This window comes from Misgurnus anguillicaudatus, chromosome 18 (genome assembly GCF_027580225.2).
Source record: "Misgurnus anguillicaudatus chromosome 18, ASM2758022v2, whole genome shotgun sequence".
Classification (NCBI taxonomy): Eukaryota; Metazoa; Chordata; class Actinopteri; order Cypriniformes; family Cobitidae; genus Misgurnus; species Misgurnus anguillicaudatus.
In genome coordinates, this window is record NC_073354.2 from 1,590,909 (window position 1) to 1,611,992 (window position 21,084).

The window sequence follows — 21,084 nt, forward strand, 5'->3', positions numbered from 1 at the left end:
CTTAGCTACAATATCAAGCAGCACGAGAAAATCATTTTAAAATGTCAGCGCAAAATTACGTTTAAAAGAAATCCTCGAGATGAATAAGTTTGCAGGCTTTTCTGAGAAATGATGTGGGGGAGAGCCCATCGAATGATTAACAAAAAATATGTGATTTATTTCTTCACATATAGCTTCAACATTTAAAAGATAGCCTTACCTCCAAACAAATCTTAGTCCATTTTAGAGAGAATACTTCATGCGCTAATGAAATAATTTCCCCACCAACCCAAGTGCCTTCAGTTGAATATAAATTATGTGCTATTACAATTGGTGTTATAGTTCGTATGTTCAAAAATGTTTAATGTATCTCCGTGATATTTACATATAACTTTGAAATAATTCTTTCGTTCTCTTGTTAAGTATTGAATTACAAATTAAATGTAAATACAATATTTTCTATCATTTGAGTGGATTTGGATCTTGCACGATTTCAAAGTGATTTTTCCACCAAACCTGCACATTGATACACATTCTGCATACCAGAAGAAAGACATGACAGCATTAAAATCAAGAGATTTAACATTTTGAAAATTAAGTATTTATTACAAGAATTCAACATTTGATTGTGTAGAAATATTGAAGAACTGCTTTTAAAACACTTCTAAAAGGAAAATGACTGCACAAGAGGATTTATTTAACTTATCAGTACATCAACAAACTTTGATATTCCTTAGAGAAAACTAGGAATGAAAATTGTACAATATCCCATCTTCCTTCTTAACAGATCTGGACTGAATGCTGATTTTACAATGATGTGTTTTACAAATAAAATGTACACAATTATGTACAATGAAACATATTTAGTCCTCCAGACATATTTTATAAGAGAATTTTCCCAATTCAACAAAAAAAATTAACAATAAATTTCCTCAGTGATACTATACAATCACCTGAAAAATACTTCAGGTACTGGATTTGTGATTTCAGGTACTGGAATTTGTGTCAACTGTTTTCATTTCTCTGTATTCATTATATAGAATAAAAGTGAAAGTCTAAAACTAGTCAATACCAGTCCAAACATTGATTTTTTTTTCAAAAAAGTTATACACTCACATTTCTTTGTGAACATTAGCATTTTTTAAATATATTTCACTTCTGTGTATTTAGGAGGACAAATACATTTAATATGAGGGTGTGCACTTACTGTAAATGAGCAGATATGAACAAAATATTTTCTGGGGCAGCCACTCTATAGTTGAGCAAAAGTGCACAAATGTTCTGGTCCCTGTGCTTCTTAACAGTAACAAGAATAAATAAATAATTTAAAAAAGAAAATATCAGTATCCCAGTTGCAAAAGTCTTTCTTTGACAAAAATGATTCAGGTTTGTCTGTTTTGCTATGCTTGTCCTCCTTTGCACAGTAGTTTGTTTGGGTTTATAATGGCCAGTTTGATGAGGTTTGAGTTCCCATAAATAGAGAAGGTATTTGCTGTTTGACAGGGATGTGATCAGATTTGAAAAATTTCAAATTGACTCACTCGTTCCTTATGCCTTAGGTCGGCACCAGGACTGAGGTCACCATAAAAACCTATAACACTGACAAAAAACAGATAAAGAGAAATTAATTTACACACATCTATACTTAGTTTGAAAAATAAATATTACTTTATGCTAAAATCAATTGCTTAAAACGCAAATATCTGCCTCTAAGATCATTATTGTGACTCTCTCCGCTTTATGCCTAAACTTTCACACATTATAGGCAAACAGATCTGAATAATAATGATCCCAAAGATCCACTAACATATGGCGTTTAACCAGTAAAAATTAAAAACTGGAAACATTCCTCTAAATGACCCAATTACAGTTAACGACTCGGTGATGATTCAATTAAAAGGTAGCATTAAATAGTCTGGAAATTATTTGGTCTGCATGTATCTGACACCTGCAAGCCAGAGCTCATGATATCTCTATGTGTCTGTGGTTTCGGTGGGGGGTGTTAGCCCGGACTCACCTCCCCTCTGCTCTTCCTTCATTAGCAGAGGCTAAGGTTGTTATATGATAGGAAAGGGCTGTGAATGGAAAACTGGATGCGGTGCCTATTTACATATAAAGAGCTCTATTAATCAAGGTAAGTGTCATTATGGAGGGGCTCATTGGGCAGAACAGTGTGGGTATTAAATAAAATTTTCCATGCCAGGCAGCCCGCGGCGAGTGATATGTCTTGATTTGTGGACTGTCAGAGACAGGCAAGCAGAGATGGAGCCTGGGATTTAAGGTGTGTGTGTGTGTGTGTGTGTGTGCACGCGCAAGGGGGGTGGGGTTGGTTGTTGGAAGGAGAATTGCCACCCTAATAAGATCTCAAATGCAAAGCGAGAGAGAGAGATAGAAAATGGCTATTTTTTATATCAACTTCTATACTTACACTTGTTTTCAGAATGTAGAAGTTTACATGTAGTGCCACTGTCCATCCATGCTCATGTTCATACCCATACCTCCCATGGGACCTGTGTGATGGAGAAACAAAATTAAAAAACAATAAAACACATGCAAATGTTAAGCAGATTTTATAACACACTAACGTCAGACTGAATTTGAGTAATGTGAGGTGTAATTTGTATTATTTCTGAATGCCTTACCACCAGGCCGAAGACCCATGTGCTGTTGGCCGTCTAAAACAAAGCCGCCCATAGGTTGACCATCAGGACTGTAAGCGGTTCCTTGACTTACTAAAAATGAGTACAAAAGGAATTATATATGTGAAATATGCACTGTTAACGTTGCACAGGCTGTTTTGAATAACTGAGGGGATGTGCAGGAAATAGATTCTTGCCTGCTCTGTTTGACTGATCAATCATGGGTTGCACAATTCTTCTTCGAGCATTGATAAACCTGTCAAACAGGAAAAAAAGAACACATTTACTAAATCTATTTATATTACTGACTGCACAGAGTATATTTTACTGTTATTTAAACACTTAGGACTTTTACTGTTATGAGCTTTTTGCATTGATTTACTGTGAAATATTCATTAATGCATTGCGATTTCTCCGGGCCATTGGGTTAATGGACCCGTCAAGAGTCCACAAAAAATGTAATGCACTGTTTTAGTGCTAGACAGAAGAAATGCTGTAATGTATGTTGTAAACAAACAGATGCTTTACTAAAAAAGACCTTTAACAAATTACTTTTGAGAAATATTTTAAGGGAGAATTGTTGTAACACACAATAAAAAAATTCCACATCACTCCAAAGTAAACCTCTATTTTAAAGACTTTAGCTTTAATCGCTCCAAAGCTTAAAGATATGCATCTTGCCGCAATATAATAAAGCATCAAATTAAGGGGTCATTGCTCAATAAATATTTAATTGATATAACATTGGTCCCATAGCCTCAGGGAATGCTTAACCTAACTGTTTTCAGATGCTATTAAGAGTTATTCATATGTTCCAGCAGTCCTTAACTAATAGAAAATTCCCATACTTGCTTTGTTGTATATGTCTACTCATAGACAATAGATCTCTGCCAAAAGTTTGTAAAAACTTTTTGTTTATATACCAAGTATAAGTAAATAATAAATTATATAATAATAATAATAATAATAAAAATTATTTATATTTTATTTATATTTTTAAATAAAATGAGAACTGCAGACATATGTTGCGTTAGATTTTTTTATTGTACGGACAGGGTCGTAAAAATTCCTTCATAATCAGTTAATAATTTTGTTATCGTTATCATATAACAACTTAAGTTTTTAAATTTTAACAAAGCCCCTCTCACTGCCAAAGGTCCATAATTTAAGTCATTTTTTCATGTGATTTTTGTCATCATTGTTTTAATCAATGCTTGTGACAATTATTCTGGTATTTATATTTTTATATTAATAAAATCCTGCATACAGCCCTGCTCATAATTAAATACAAAAGCAGGAGAAAAACAGCAAAAAGGTCCACTTTTTGAAAAAAAAAACAAGAACCCCCCTTTCAATAGGCTGACTACGGACCTGGAACAGTGACTGTACATCACATTACATGTTCAACATCACATGCTTTTTTCAGTAATGAGCGGAGGCGGTAAAATAAGTGACTTGTGCTTGAACAGGCAAATATAAAGAAAACATATTAGTCGACAAAATAGATCTGTGATTTGAACAAACGTGTAAAAACTCATGCAGGCTCTATTTTCGTGTCTTTAGTAGGCCTACCTCGGGCAGGCGACTTCTTGAGGCAGTTTTAATTTTCTTCTGGAGGCTGTTTTCGTGCTCTTCTGTCACAGTGCAGGGTATCAAACTTCAGGAGCACTGTGCGCATATCTACTAGTGTATGACATAAAAGTATTGCGAGAGAGTTTTGAGACCTGGGGCCCGTTTCAATACGGGGGTTCAACAAACTCTGAGTTTAAACTTTAACTCTGAGTTGAATTACTCTGAGATAGGAAACTCTGAGTTTTCGGTTACAGAACAGCTGATCTGAGTTAGTTCAATCGACTCTCAGTAGGTTGACTCTGTGTTAAGCGCGTGCACAGCCACAATAACGAGCCATCATCAATGGAGCTCAGATATTACGATTTACAATGGCAACAGCAAGTGACAAAGAGGTCTTAAAGGAGCATTTCACCTGTGGAAACATTAATCTTTATTAAAAGTGGATCATATTTGTAGTCAAAATGTAACATAAATTACGAATTTGGTGCCTATTTGACCGAGAAAAGGAGTGTTTGTAGTCTCACTCCCTCAACAAAGATATTGGACTTCCTTCTTTCAATGATGCAAAATGATGATTTTGACATCATTGAAAGAAGGAAGTGCAACACTGAAATCCATATTTCTCCTGTCTCAGGGGAAACAGAGGGAATGATGCACTACCATTCAAAAACTCGACTGGGTTTCTAACTATACAAAGCTTAATGCAAATGGGTGAAGTGTCCCTTTAATCTTTTTTACTACTGAAACTGAAAGTGTTACTGCAACTACAAGCATATATTTTAAAGAAAAGAGTTGTTGTTGGAAATTGCTACTCTAGTAAATGCATACATTTAATTTTTCATCACGGTAAAAATATCCGAAGTAAATAAACTGAGGAGTGTACGTTATTATATTCATTTTCATGCAGATGCAATCCTATGAACAAAAATATGACAGCAGCTCAGCTAAAAATGAAATTAGGCAAAATACTTTGTCATTAAAGGCTACGAACTTTACAAATGTTTGTCATGAATAAAACAGAAATTCACTGAGCCGGGATTCGAACTCAGATTGCCAGAAATAACACTGCGCACAACACTATCCACTAGACCAGTGGCCCGTTTCAATAAGGAGGTTCAACAAACTCTGAGTTTAAACTTGAACTCTGAGTTGACTTACTCTGAGATAGTAAACTCTGAGTTTTCGGTTACAGAACAGCTGATCTGAGTTAGTTCAATCGACTCTGAGTAGGTTGAGTTAAGCGCGTGCACAGCCACAATGAAAAGCCATCATCAATGGAGCTCAGATATTACGATTTACCATGGCAACATCACGTGACAAAGAGGTCTTAATCATTTTTACTACTAAAATTGAAGGTGTTACTGCAAGTGTAATGCAACTACGAGCACATGTTTTTGTAAATTGCTACTCTAGTAAATGCGTACATTTAATTTTTCATCACAGTTAAAATATCCGAAGTAAATAAACTGAGGACTGTACGTTATTATATTCATTTACATGCACATGCAATCCCATGGACAAAAATATGACAGCAGCTCAGCTAAAAATGAAATTAAGCATAATACTTTGTCATGTAAGGCTATGAACTTTACAAATGTTTGTCGTGAATAAAACAGAAATTCACCGAGCCAGGGTTCGAAATCCGATCGCCGACAGTACGTCTGCCCTAACTACTGCATACAGCACTACCCACTAGACCAGTGGTTTTTAAATTAGGGGCCGCAAGATGGTGCCAGGGGGGTCCCAGTTTTATGACATTTTATAAAATACATTCATTTATCATGAATTCTGTGTAAATAAACCTAAAAAAAATAATAAGCCAACTAACCAACAGCACTACTAGGTATACTTTTATATGTTTTGTTTAATTAAAATATTACATTTTAAAACATAAATTTTCTTTCGGGGGCCGCGAAAAATGCACTGTACACAAGGGGGGCCGCACACTGAAAAAGTTTGGGAACCACTGCACTAGACCCGCGATAATGACAAGTAAATACAGAAGAAATGCCAAGACAACTGTTTAGATGTAAGAGCACCACAAAGACTGATATTAGTCATATAAGGATATTTAGATATCTAAAATGACTGCAAAAAATAATAATTTTGCTCACATAAATGTAAGTGGATATGATAAAAAACCACTCGGGGTCTCAAAACTCGCGACATAAATGTAACTTCCTACAATTGAATGCAACATCATCATCTACAGGATTCTCTATAAAAGTACATGACATGATAGTCACTAAGACCATATCATATTAGCTTTACAAGTCATTTCAATTTACTGTTTTAATTTTTTAGTTGAAAGTTTAGTGTAATATATAAAAATATAAAGTTGTAAGTTAAAATGGTTTGCACTGGCAATTTAATTATAACTTAAAAACAGCTAAAAAATATTTTACAGTGTACATGATAAAAATGTGCACAATGAATGAATGTACTAAAGCAACTAACAAGATTAAACACCGCTACTCCTTTAAAAAAGGGGAGGAGAAGAAACCACAAGAAACTCAGAGTTTACAGGATAAAACCTGCTCCCGACCAGGTTAGGTTCAGAGAGTATGTTACTCTGGAAACAGACTCTGAGTATAAGTTACCTCTCCTTCTGAAACAGGCTTGACTTAACCCGCTGTCTCAGGTTTAACCTACCTCCCTTTTTGAAACGGAAAGCTCAGAGTTTCCCTTATTTCAGGGTTAACAAACTCAGAGTTTTCACTTAACCACCTTTCTGAAACGGGCCCCTGCAATAATGATGAGTATGTTCATAAGAAATGTCAAGGTAACTTTTTAGATTTAAGAGCACCACAAAGACTATCAAAAAGTAGCCCTCCAGATTGTTTTATCCATTGTGGTAGCCCTTGCTCATAAAAAGGTTGGAGACCCCTGATCTACAGGATCCTCTATAAAAGCACTTAGTCACTTTTTTAGTCACTTAGACGTCTCTGCACCTAAATATATCAAATTGGCTTTACTAGTCATTTCAATATACTGTTTATTTTTTTATTTTATTTTTTATTTAAGTGTAATTTATAAAATATATAAAGCACTAAGGTAAAATGATTTGCACTGGCAATTTGATTATAACTTAAAGACAGCTAAAAACCTATTTTACACTGTACGTAATAAAAATGTGCGGAATGAATGAATGTACTAAAGCAACTAACAAGATTAAACACCACTACTCCTTTAAAAAAGGGGAGGAGACCACAAGAATCTCTCTGAGTTTACAGGATAAAACCTACTCCCGACCAGGTTAGGTTCACAGAGTTAGTTACTCCGGAAACAGACTCTGATTATAAGTTACCTCTCCTTCTGAAACAGGCTTGACTTACCCCGCTGTCTTAGGTTTAACCTACCTCTCATTTTGAAACGGAAAACTCCGAGTTTCCCTTATTTCAGGTTTAACAAACTCAGAGTTTGCACTTAACCACCTGTCTGAAACGGGCCACTGTGCTTACTAATAGACCTTTTGCGTGTTTGCAAAAAAGAGATGACGTTTTTTGTGGGCGGAGCCCAACCGGTGGCAGAAAGTGAATGCTTCTCAATAGCTGTGTGAAGTGTTTTAACATTAAACTGGGATTTTTAAGGATCCGGTGTTCTGAAGAAGTCTGTTCCCCCTATATTTCTCTTAAGTGTAATGTTTCTTATAACGTTTTCACCAAGTTACGTTTATTTTTTAATAAATTAAAAGTTTAAATGGCTTGGCTAATTGTGTGCATGTATGTAATGTATATGTATTGTTCTTTATTGGTAAATCAATTATTTTTACAGTATGAATCGCTGAAGTACTTATAAGAGCAATACTATCATGTATTCTGTATAATATCATTTATTAAATATTTCATCATTTCCTGTTTTCAATTTCTTCCTTATATTTATAGCCTACGTGTTTGTTCTAAAACTATTATGTTTACATACAAATTAATTTGTATAGGCCTGTTTAAATATTATTAACACTTTACATCGTGTGTGTGTGTGTGTGTGTGTGTGTGTGTGTGTGTGTGTGTGTGTGTGTGTGTGTGTGTGTGTGTGTGTGTGTGTGTGTGTGTGTGTGTGTGTGCAATGTTTATATATTTATTAGTAAACATCATAATTTAGAACAAACAGGAAGAAGACATAGGCTAAGATATAAGGTAAAAAGAAATAGAAAACGAAAAAAATACGAAAACTTTAATAAATGGTAATATTATTGATATTATGAATTCATTCAAATCTTTAATCTTTCTAAATAAATTATAAACGTAACGTAATGAAAACGCTATAAGAAACACATAGAGGGATCAGACTTCGACAGAACAACGGATATCTTCTGTAATTATTTTCTATTCAAATTATTAAAAGATTTTCAGATGATTTCATCACTCCAGTATGTCCGGTTAATGGCTTTTATTGTAACCATAAACACCTACGTTTATCTTCAAATGGTGTCTTCGACGACGGTATACTATAAAAATGAAGGTCATCTATTTTGGCATTCCTATTCTGACACTCAACAGCACAACAAAACATTTTCTAGTGAGTTATATTGTTCGTTTCACTCGTGTCTCATTCATTTCCACTGTTTTTCTGCCACCACATGCGCGCGTGACGTAACTGTGACGTCGACTCGCAAAAGGTCTATTGCTCCCTGGCAGAACTTCCAGAACGCCGCGCCAAACGCGCACTTGCCACCCACTGGACAGGGCTGGGAATTAAATCTACAAGATACAATACATTCGCCTACCCTTAGTGTAATAATCTGTCAAATTTGACGGATGGCTTTTAGATTTTTCCGTCACAGCTCAAAAACATTCTTCAAAGACGGAACTTTTTCTGTTAATGCGACCTCTCATTGCAGATTTACATTAAGTATGTCATGCTTTTAAATGACTTAAAAAATTAATCAGCTCATTTTTAAGTAATTCAGTGACAGACAACTAAACAATTATTTTGACAGTAGTGATTAAGTAAATAAAACGGATATTAGACATTTTACATACAAATGTAAATTATAATGTTGTTAAAGTGAAGAAAAACATTTGAAATTGTGCCGAGCAAAGATTCTTCAGTCAAAATAATTGTTTCCCAAGAGCTCAAAAATGCATTAAGGACAAACTTTATAGATTATAGATATATATAGCCTACAATTTAACAAATGCACATCAGAGTTGCCTGTCTAAAAGTAGTCCTAATGCAGATTAGACGTGTTTGGCATTATGATATGCAAAAAAATGAGGGTTACATTTAACATGGCTGAAATGAAATTTATTGTAATCTTATTACCAAACAAGATGATAAATACACAACTAAAACCATTTCACAACCTATTCATTGCCGCTATTCTTATTTTTATTTGTCTTGTTGGGGTTTGAACAATCTAATAAAAGTGTCAGAAATCACGATCACTGGGCTTGAAATGGAAACGATACAGAGACCCCTAAAGCTTCTGGATGCTGAGGGGTCAGACAAATGACTCAAGTCAAAAGTCAAAGGTTAAAGGTTACTCACCAGTTATTCACTTGTAAGATGGTAAGTCCTGTGTCCTGTGCTAGCTGCTTCTTCTGCTCTTCAGATGGATACGGGTGCTGAAAATGAAAAAATGAGAGTTTGTGTCAGGATTTATACAGTGATAACATCTAAATGTCATGTATTTATGCCCTGGCAGTCTCCATTTAAAAAGGGAATCAATGTTATCTCTTTTTTTCTCTAAATGCATGTTTAAATGACTAATCACATGAAACATCAAGTCTGTAAAAGAACTATGGATTCCATTGAAGTCTTTCAGAAAATTATATAATGTATGACAGACTTCCCATATTCAAGTACGGAGTTTGAGAATTTTCCCTGTGTTTTCCGTGTTATTGGCTGAGTGCTTATGGTTTTGTTTGACATTATTTGACATTACTTGACAAATGATCAAGTGGGTGTGAAAGAGAGACAATGGATAGTTTTGTTTAGGGTTGAATAGGGATTGGCCCTTGGTGGCCCCTGGCCCCTGGTCCTCTTGCTCTCACTGTGAGTGCAGAGGGAGGGCAGCAGATGGCAAGCAGGGGTGAATGTATAGACAGAACAAGGTCGTGGGTGTACACCAATTTTGGCACTGCCGTGGCCCCACCTTCTGGTGCAGGATGAGCCCTGTCTCTCTCTCTCTCTTTCTCTCTCTCTCTCTCTTTCTAACAAACACCATGATGATGCTGCTGACAGTACCTCCTGACTTGCTAGCTGTCATTCTGCTGTGATGAATTACTGTAAACCTCACCCCTTTAGTGATAGTCAAATCTGTGCTGTGCTCTGGGGTCTATCTTTAAAGCCTGAGCAGAAAATTTCAGCTTCAGTTTAACTGTGATTGTTTGCAGTTAAGCTAATGAGGATCCCAGGTGTTCGTCTACATTTTCAAAACATGTCAATGATAAAGATGTCTGACACTGCATTTTTTTAGCATCTCTAAGTGCTTTGGTTTTAGGAATCAGTCATATTTGCATTAATTACACTTATGTCTATTTAGAAGCCCTCTCTTTGTCCTGATTAGCATGCCAATTGAGATCCATGTGTCTTGTTCCAGTGAATCTAACAGTTATAACTGTAATGTTCAACTGAATCCTAATGTTCCACCTTTCTTTAAGATTGGCAGCACAGGGGCTCTTTATCGTAGACCTCCAAATAGTTCACAAAAGGTGGAGGCTTTGGCCATATGTAAGAACCCCCAGTCTAAAATGTTGCACACTGGCTCAAAGTAGAAACCGACAAAATGTAATCCTGCAGCTTTCATTCATCCCCAAACCCAAATGAATGCATGATCGCCTGGGTGTTGCAATGGGGCTATTGAAAGGCCAAAGTCCCCTTTAACACTGTTTTTGTCAGAGGACACATTCTGCAATGGGAAACACTTTTGCTTCACAAATCGGTCTGAAAAGGAGCTGGGAATAGAGAGAGGATAATTCAATTAGGCTCTCCCTTTTTATCTCTAAACTCTAAAGGTGGGTAAAAGGGAAAGGATTACTATGTGTACAGGACCTGTGTAGCCCTTAGAAAGTGCAGGAATTCAGAAAAAGAATGGAAAACAGGAAGACGGAAGAGAATGGTGGGAATTTAGGATTTTTCACAATGTGCCGAGATTTGAGGGAGTCATAAATTTCACAAATTATGCTAGTTTTGGTGTAATATACTTGCTTTAAAATTTGATGGGTGAATCAAGAAACATAATAACACATCCTGCTAGTTTTAATGTGATTTGGATCAGGCAGCTGGGCTGATTAACAAAGAGACTCATCAGACCCAGGTCAGCACAGTTACACTTGGATTCTAAGCTAAGACATGGCAGCCCGAAGACTTCGAAGACTTTGATGCTACTGGGATCAGTTGAAAATGTCTTACTGTGAGATGCTGGAAAAGCCATGCCCGCATAATATTGGTTGCCACTTTTGGGAAGATTCCTCTCTTTTTCTGTCGCTTTTTGTCCTGGTCATCTTCATCCCCTGTGCCTGGAGATGCCAAACTGTTATCCAAACCATCCCCTGATTAGCAACAGCATGGGGGTGTAACAGAACAGGAGGAAAAGCAGAGAAAGATAAAATTTACTTTAGTGAGATAAAGTACCATCTGCAACACAGCATAGATGATCACATGCACATCACCAGTGTCACTCACAAACACATTGTGATAGAGCAACGTAGGGGGCTTGTTTTGATTAGCAGCAATAACACATGGACCAAGCAAACAAGAGTATCCATGCAGTGAGAGGAAATGCTCATAAACAGAGTGAGACGAAGGGCCATCCCTCCATCTATTTATGTCTTATTCCTCTCTCTGTGTCTCATTGTTAGAGATCTCAAGCTTTGCACCGACCCCAGTGCTATTAATTCAATGTAAGTTCTGTCTTTGACATGGAGTAATGAATGTCCAAGCTCCATGTCTGAATGGGGAATGGAGACCTGGCACTGTAAATAGAATATCTGATCTTCATCTGAGCAGCAGAAAATAACTTGGGAAAAACATAAAGCAAAGCACATTTGAATAACTTTGATAGCTGTTGCTATATTTAACTTAAGAATACGTGCTACCAGTGTATGAAAAGTACATAGATTCCTATTTATTTTCTGTTTACATACAAATTCTACTGTGGCCAGTGCAAGGTGTGACTGTGTTTAATAGTTAGTGACTATCTACATAATGCAGTAACAAAACAGATTTCAATCTCTTCTTTATGCTAATACTCAGTACACAATAGTTTGGCTGTTTATGGGAGTGATTACTGCAATTAACATAACTAAATAACTAGTTGTTAAAAACCCATTCTGTTTTGGATAGCCACAGGATCCCAAACATAATCAGTCTTGATCATTTATGTGATACTCTTTATGGATTCTTTTTTATGGGAACAGTTTGAAATGCTAAATGAAGTTAAACGACAAAAAGAATTATATAATTTTCTCTGTTCTCCCTTTGAACTGTGAGCTTTGTAATAAAATAAAATAAAAATGTCATCCAATCTAGTTTGGGTTCACAGCAAGAACATACACGGACCCAGACAGGAGATTACTTTTAAACTAAGGTTTCCGTCTCCCTCCCCACACTCTTTTCTTTTCCTTTCTTTCCATCCGTCTTTCCCTCTTCCATTAACTGTGCATCAGGCAAGATGATTTACTTTTAACCATCATGCTTATTTTTCTTGCCCTGAGGGTAGAGATGCCTTGAAAGCCTGCCCGGAGGGTGTGTGAATAATGTATCTGAGGGACTCCTCCCCAGAGGCGGGACAGGAACCCTACTTTTCTTAAGATTGGCCCTGCTGTGTCTCCTTGTTTTTAAGGATGCATCAATCAAAGGCGACTGTATGCGGCATATTCATGCATTAATATTTCAGTTAATGAATAATGACATTTAAATATAAGACAAACAGTTGTAGATGGACTTTAGCAGACTGATGCTGTGATCAAAATGCAAGCCATAAGCAGGCCACTGGTCTCATGCTTTCAGTTGGTGCAAGACAGTCATTTCTTTTATGTTCAGGGTGTGTTTTTATAAAACAAAAACTTGTAAGGGGTTAAAGGGTTGTAAAGATAAAAAAGTATTTTCTGGAAGGTATGAAAAGGTTTCTGGTAAAGAAGGAAAAGGATTATTAAAGAATAATATAGAAAAAAAAAAATGAAAATAATTGTAAAATAGACAAAAAAAAATGGGAATATAGTAGAAAAAGTAAAAACGATGAAGAGAGTGAGCCAAGATCTTCCAAGAAAGGACTTAAACAACCCACATCTAAGGAAGGACCTAAACAGCCCCCCCATGCCATGCCTCTCTTTCTCCTCCTGTTCTAGAAAACGAAGGCCGCAGGGCTGATCCAACCCGACGCTAATCGCTTCTGACTGTTCCCTGGCAACTTGGCCCATGCTGCCTGAGTGACTGTACTCTTTTTAAAGGCTGCTGCTCTCTGCAGCTTCATGAGCCCTACCTCACTCCCCAGCCCAGAGTCTGCACGCTTAGCGCAGAGGGGGGCCACAGCAGCCAAGAAGGCGGCTGGAGTAAGCCCTGAGGCTGTTTAGGAAAAAACATCACCCCAAGGCATCGAGAAGAGGCCTCTAGTCTTTTGTTTTCTACTTTCAGGAAATAAAACGAATGAAGCGATTAAAAATAACAACCAAATAGCAACTTTTATGTTAAGTTTGGTTGTACCCATTTCCCACAATTCTGCGGTCCAACCTTGATGGAAGGCATGTCACATCAGATACCTTCACCATCTGAGAGATGACAAGGTCTTAAACGAAAATGCTCAGTGTTCTCCTGATGCCAATAATTAGGTGAACTTTATATAGATAAATGTCCTGGAGACAAAGGGGCTTAGCGCAAACTAGCCGGGTCTGATGACTGCCACCCTACATGCATCACAGAATAAATCCAGTTTGCTTGCTTAATGAGCTCACTATGACCTCAATCTATCACTTACTATAGTTCTCCAAGTAGGGCATAATTCTGACTACCGGACGCAACAGACTGGATAATTACTAAACATACTTGACCAACACAAATGATTTTTTCCGCTAATCGTTTCCCTTAAAGCATATTGATTAGATGCCTCTTGTCCCTAGTGGTCATGCTATGATCTGAAGGACCATGGGATTGGTACATAGTTGGTATTGACAGTAAGATGCCAAAGCAATGGCTGATATTGGATATGTCATGTTACGCAGAGACATCAGTTCTAGACACTTGTTGTTGGTCCACTATGTTCATGTAAAACATCATGCTGGGATTTAACCTTCACTGAAGGTTCAGATATAGATGTAAACATCCTGTCTTAGCCTCTGTCTTTCACTAGCCATAGAGGTGAACATTGGGCTGGAATGTCCTGCAGCTTCCCTTTGTTCTCTATTTGGCCTTTGTGATGGACATTCCTAGGCTCAGCATTCCCACCAACACACACGTTTAGGATAGCTGTGTAAACCCCCCCCCAGATCACAAACACACACACACAGACACACTATTAAAAAACACTTCACGGGTGAATCAGCAGTTATATACAATAGACGCAACAACAAACGTGGGTCTTTGAGAGCTTTGCTCACTCTCTTCGTTTTTTCCTGACCCAATAACCTAAAGTGAAGAAGACATGAGGTTACTCAACAGCAGGAACTTCTACTGATGTACCAGCAACAAAGCCCCCCCACACACAAGAGACAGGAACTTTGAAGAGGTCCAGTAATCTCATTCACTTGTAATGGAAAAGGTGTTTGCTTTACTCATCTCTTGAATGATAAAGGCAGGAACAGCAAACCAAAGTGATTCCTGGAGGTGCAAGAGGTATGCCCCTGATCCCAACCTAGTCTTTGCCTCTGATCACCCCAGATATCACCCCTCCATTGTGACAAGTATTTGAAGTGTTCTGTTCTGCAGGCCAGCAGGGGTCATTTCTTTTCCCCTTCTTTTTGTGGGGTCAAAAGGCCGTGGTCTTTGGATGTCTCCCAACTGTTGTTTAAAAAAAGCCTGGTGTTGGGAAAATGCCACCACCTTGATGCCTTTCTCTAATGCAGACAAAGTACCAATGCAAAAACACTATTGGCATTGCTGTTTTGCCAAACATTTAATGGGGGTGTTTAGAGATTTTTTTGTCTTGAGATTCAATGCTGTCACAATGATGCAATATGGCAAGATCACTGGAATTGTGATTCTGAATTAGAATATGGTCACTGAATTCAGTTTATGTGGTCTTGTAGAACATCCTTCCATTGTGCTGCATAATAGTTAAGCCATTGGTGTCTGATGAAAGAAGCCCTGAAGGCTAATTTTACTAAAGCAATTAAATATAAACTAAATATTTGGCCAAGGGGATAATGGACTACAAATAAAAGACTACAAATGCGAAGTAGGAAGCCTCAATATATATATATGTGTGTGTGTGTGTGTGTGTGTGTGTGTGTGTGTGTGTGTGTGTGTGTGTGTGTGTGTGTGTGTGTGTGTGTGTGTGTGTGTGTGTGTGTGTGTGTGTGTGTGTGTGTGTGTGTGTGTGTGTGTGTATACTTATCTAATCAACAAAAACAATTGTGACATACCAATGAAAGTTATCGTATATTAATTTGGACTTTTAACCTTTTGAGATAAAAAGCCATTGTGTCCACAGTTGCAAACAATGTACCAGAATGAAAATTATATCTTAAACAGTTATAAGTTCCACAACATACATTTTTTATTTAAAAACTCAGGTCTCAAATTCAAATAATACAAAATTAAGATAATGGCATAAACTCATGCCTTTTTAACTTAGCATATTATAATAGTAAAATCTAATAACAGTAATACAACTAGTAAAAGTAAAATCTTCCCCTAGTTCACTGCTGTTGTCTCCACTCTGAGAAGCATGTCCCCCACTGGAGGGTCCTGGGGTGCCGACTGAAGGAGTAGAGTGAGCATCATCCATGTCTCTCCAGGATGCTGGATTCTGAGGGTCAGGTGTTCACATCACACAGCAGGTACAGGTATCGAAAAAAAAATAGGCCACATTAGTAACGATAACGGCACATAATACCATATCATATATTTTGTTAAACGTCTAGTTACCATGTATGTGTTAAAAAAATCCTCTGCCAAATTAGTAATAAACTATCAACTGAAACAAACGTAGCTCGGAATGCAGGAACTATATATGCAGTGGAGATCAAAGAAGACCAAAGTAACTGCTTCTTCCCACGTCTGACAGTAAATGTGCACAAGAAACCAGCGGCTTTTCCCTTTTAACCAGAACTGGATATAAAGTATAAACAGGCTCAACGTGAAGGCAAACAGCAGCCGTTCCTCTTCAGACCCTTAGCGTCAGCTGTTTGCCTGATGGTGAACAACTGAAGAGCTCTAGGGAAGCTCAGAATAACCCCCTACAACAATAAAGTTGTGTGAATAAGACCCTTCACTGTTTTCTCATTAGGACACACAAAAGCAGTCTGTTGGTTTGTGTGTTTATATATGTGTGCCGTTAATAACATTCTTGAAGGATACTGTCTTCTTCCATCACCTACTTCAAATTTGTGTCACATGGCACACTTGTGAATAAAAAGATATAACATCAATAAAATATTAAAGTAATTGTCAAGTGTACAAACAGTTTCACCTAGCCAAGTTAAGGTATGGTGGTTAGACATCACCTCACCTTCTAATGTTCAAAATGTTCAAAACATCTTTCCTTGGTACAGTACTTCCCTTAAAACAATTTAAAAAGGATTTAAAGTTATATTCCTCTTAATTCTCTGTTTTTGCTCCTGTGGCAAAGAGGTGGTTCTTAAATAATAGGAAGCATAATGTAAAGAACACACTGTTGGTCCTGAGTGAAAGAAAACTCCCCTTCTGCCTGACAATAACAATCCAATCAGTTCAAAGACAATAGCGCATTCACGTGCAAATGTAACACTGATCATTAAGGCTACAGAGGGGTGGACAATAGGGGAAAACTCTGACCCTTAGCAACACCTGCACCCAACATGATGAGCATGATCATCACTATCATATCTTTTCTAAAATAAGATATGTCCTAGGGCAATGCCTAAATCATTCATATAAGAGCAGAGAAAAAAAATTAAATAACATTGTTTAAATAAATTAGCATATGTAACTGTATTATTCTTTCTTGCTCTCTTTCTCTCTCTCTCTCTCTGTTTTTATGACTAATAATTGTGAAGATGTATAATACAGGAAGCCAAGAAAAAAGGCTAGGGACATGCACAAATAATACAATACAAACACGGTGAGGTAAAAACACCCAGGAAACAAAGAATATTTATATGGTCAATAAATTTCACCAGATTATCTTTTAGTTTACAGAATCCATACAATTTGTTTTAAACCTCATACGTTTCTTGTTTTTAAGGTGGTGCAACTGTATAATTTAATGCAGTAAATTTTTTCTGCTCAATTCTTTGTTTAACCCAAATTATAAAAAATCAGGGGCGTGCATAAACAGCAGCCTGTGCTGCATAGAAAGTAAAAGCAAAGCAGTTTGTCAATCAAATTGCGACTCATATTATGATGTAACAGGCGGGCAATTAAAACTCACGTGATCTGCAAGATTTGTCGAGGATCCTGAGAGGTCATCGAAGTCTGACTTGCATCCATCCCGTTCATCAATTACCAAGTCTATAGGCATTTTCCCTTTCAAACAGCTTATATATCGATGACAGAAGTTGTCGCAAAGCTCGTGTACCTAAAAAAAAAAAAAGTTAACAAATACAAAACCTACAATATAGCGACATAAAATTACTTTTGTACAAAACATACCTTTTCGAGTTCTAAAAGATGGAATCGTAATACTTGTATTGATTGTATCATCTAGAAGAAATACATATGAAAAAATTAAACCACCACATTAATAACAAGTATAACAATAATGACAATAATATAGAATATTTTCAATAAAATATAATAATAATAATAATAATTGCAGTAATAACTATTAATATTATTGTAACTATTATGTTTTTTTTTTTTTAATGGACAATTACTATTATAATTACCAGTCACTGACATTTTTAACAAGTTTTACATTATGTCATGTTATTACAATAGCAGAAGTTTTTCCAGAGTAGATGCTTTAAGGGTGCCCCAGGCAAAGACCCCACGCCTTCTGATAACACGCGGACTCATAATCACTGAAGCGTCCTTTAATTCCCACAAAGATCCTCCAGCAGAGCTTAGAAGATGACGTGCAGACAAACTCTGCGAGATTTATCAAATAACATTTTACACTCACCAAATTGTCCAGCTCTGGGTTAGAGGAAAATATCGGCTTCTCTGCGCGTATCTATAGGATAAATTTTAGATGACAAAATTATAAAAAAATCGCAGCTTCGACAATTATTAGCCAATGACAATATATAAGTTTTGCTGATTCAAAAATGTAAAGCAGTTTACACACTAATATTATTTAACCAATTTCATTTGAAATACCCTAATTGAGTGCATCTAAGCGGTAAAAAAAATATTAATATTTGTTGATCTATTACCTGTTTAGCAAACACAGCGATGTCCTCGTTAAAAGAATCAGATGAGCACACATCTCCTCCAGCGACCCCGGGCTCTCTCGGCGTGCATGTGGCGAGCTCACACTTCTCAAAAACCAGCGCCAGAAGGGGAAATAACGGGTGCCTTAAAAAAGCAAATGATTTTCATAAATGCGCACATGATGTTAAACAGAAAAAAAACACATTATACCACTGACTGGACATTAATGTTGACGACATTATTGTATTTAAGTTTCACTTTCATAGCCCTGACAGTCACACAAACTATGCAGGTGGGTCTGAAAGTGTCTGAACGCAAAAAAGTAGCATATATTATGTATTATAATACATAATATTAAAGTATTATAATAGTTAGCATAATTAAAGAAAACAGCATTCATAATGTTTAAAAGCTTAATAATGCAGCAAATAATCGAACACATGTTGATTTATTAAATAAACATAGCCTACCCCTTATGGTATATATAAGCAAGCTTGGCCCTTCTTAAGTTTTAAACTAGGTTTAATAAAGCCTATTGTTTAATAATATCAGCAAATGATGTGTCAACAAACATACGTTCCATTCTAATTCTGGTTAATGTGATGCTATACTGTATGTACATAGCAAAGCAGCCTACCCATAAATCTGGTCCTTGTCTCTTTTAAGTGCGTCGTTGACAGCTGAGCCAATGCTGCTGGGCATGATACTGTGTGGTGCATGGGCCCCGTAGTGCTGGGTGGTATGTGGCGGTGGCCCGTGGTTCAAGTGGTGAACTTGCGGCAGGGGCCGTGGAGCGTGTGGGTCCCCGTACATCGACGCCGGAACCCCGACTCCGTCCATACCGCCACCATAGTGGGCAAGGTCTTCATACTGCATCAATCATGTCGTAGATAAACATGTGTATTGCCAAATATTAGATGTCAAAATACAAGTATTTAAAATTAATGCAAACTTTTAATATATTAAGTTGTCCTGTACAGTAACGCGAATGATTTAAAAGGAACGTACCCGTTGAGCCATCAAGCTTTTGTTGATGTTAAGTGCAAATAGCGTTATTATCCCGCAAAGAACCAATTTGTTTGATTTAATTCCTTTTATGCATCCAGTTTAAGAGCACTGTACTGCTGGTAATCCGTTGAGATGGTAAACCATGTCCTGTAGTTTTTTTACTTGAGCCAAATACGCTCAACAAATAGGAAGACACATATATAAATATCTAAAACTGTTTTTTTATGATCGCCTAATGCAATATACCCAGCGCAGACTTCTTTAAATCAGAAATAAAAATCCATATTCTCATATGTTCGGGTTTATCATGGTAGGCTATCAGTGCAGAGCTGTGTGTCAGCTGAAAGAAAAACAACTATCTATCTCATGGTCCCACTTTGCGACCCACGCTGGAATTTCGTTGATGATCGAAGCAGGTTCCTCTTGAAGAGACTGATCATCTGATGATGACTGAGCCTGGGAAACGTGGTGGGTGTTACCAGTCCGACACCTCTACGTAAAGCACGAGAAAGAAGAGAGCAATGACCACGAGCAGCCAGCGACTGTTCACATTGGATACGCGCAGGGTGACGCACTGTACCATCCTCTGCGTTTTGTTACTAGGGGTTTAGTGTCTTTATTTTTGAAAGTGGTAAATTCAGTGGATCACTGAGTATACGAATTGATCCTTATTTTAACAAATTGCTGAACTTCTCGACAGTTGAGCCCTTAAATACATACTTTAAAATTTGATAACTTTGTTGTTTAACTAACTATGTGCCAAATAAGAATTAGGGAAATTATTTTGTCTCCTGCATTTGTATGTTTTTCCCACAAACACATTTCCCAACTACAGTATACATAATTTAATCAAGCAGCATTTTGTTCCCATCAAACTGATAACTGTCTAAACTCTTCCTCGTTTAATTTTTTATTACTTTTCATGCAGTTGTTTTATATTTTTTGTTATAAATAAATCTTAATGTATGAAATAAATTAGCAATGTTTTGATGTTTGCTTTTGTGCGAAAATGACAAATGATTTTGCGTAACCTGCCCTTGACAAAGAAACGTAACATTTTGTTTCCCCGTTTAATTTACCCAGTTTCAAAAGATTTAATTTACTTACACGTGTTATTTTTTAGACCTTAATACGAGATTGTATAAAACATCTATATACCGATTAAATATTGCAGTAAAAAAATAAAAATACCAATAAAATTTAAAAACAACATTACATTTATTTTATATAGAAAACATAATTTATATCCAGCAATACAGTGATATGGACAATGAGTGTTAGTTCTGGGCAAATCTAATCGCAGTTCCAGAGTCATTTAAAACTCTGTAATGTAGTGTGATGTTTTATTTAATTTATTAAATTGATGTGTACTAAAAGTAAACGTTGATTGTTTTAGATTAATTCACTATTTAAAATAAATTAAACATAATTC

At 36.6% G+C, this 21,084-nt stretch overlaps 1 protein-coding gene across 1 annotated transcript; it reads right to left on the bottom strand.

Annotated features, from left to right (window-relative positions):
• Positions 1-1,169: 1,169 nt before the first annotated feature.
• On the bottom strand, positions 1,170-20,148 carry meis2b (Meis homeobox 2b). The gene is made up of 13 exons (XM_073855493.1): positions 19,653-20,148; positions 19,282-19,514; positions 18,647-18,788; positions 18,394-18,444; positions 17,922-17,972; positions 17,701-17,847; positions 15,980-16,098; positions 11,547-11,682; positions 9,681-9,757; positions 2,816-2,874; positions 2,622-2,711; positions 2,408-2,489; positions 1,170-1,578 (listed from the first exon to the last, which is right to left on the bottom strand). Exons 1-12 carry the CDS (start codon positions 19,662-19,664, stop codon positions 2,431-2,433), a joined length of 1,176 nt encoding a protein of 391 aa, XP_073711594.1. The 5' UTR covers positions 19,665-20,148; the 3' UTR covers positions 1,170-1,578; positions 2,408-2,430.
• Positions 20,149-21,084: the final 936 nt, after the last annotated feature.

What these genes read in the sequence shown, in the direction of transcription:
- meis2b (XM_073855493.1), bottom strand. An exon ending in ATCTTTTAGAACTCGAAAAG is followed by an intron (nt 17,848 to 17,921) that starts GTATGTTTTGTA and finishes TTTTTTTTTTAG; the next exon opens with GTACACGAGCTTTGCGACAA. An exon ending in GGCTTTTCCAGCATCTCACA is followed by an intron (nt 9,758 to 11,546) that starts GTAAGACATTTT and finishes TTTCATTTTCAG; the next exon opens with CACCCGTATCCATCTGAAGA.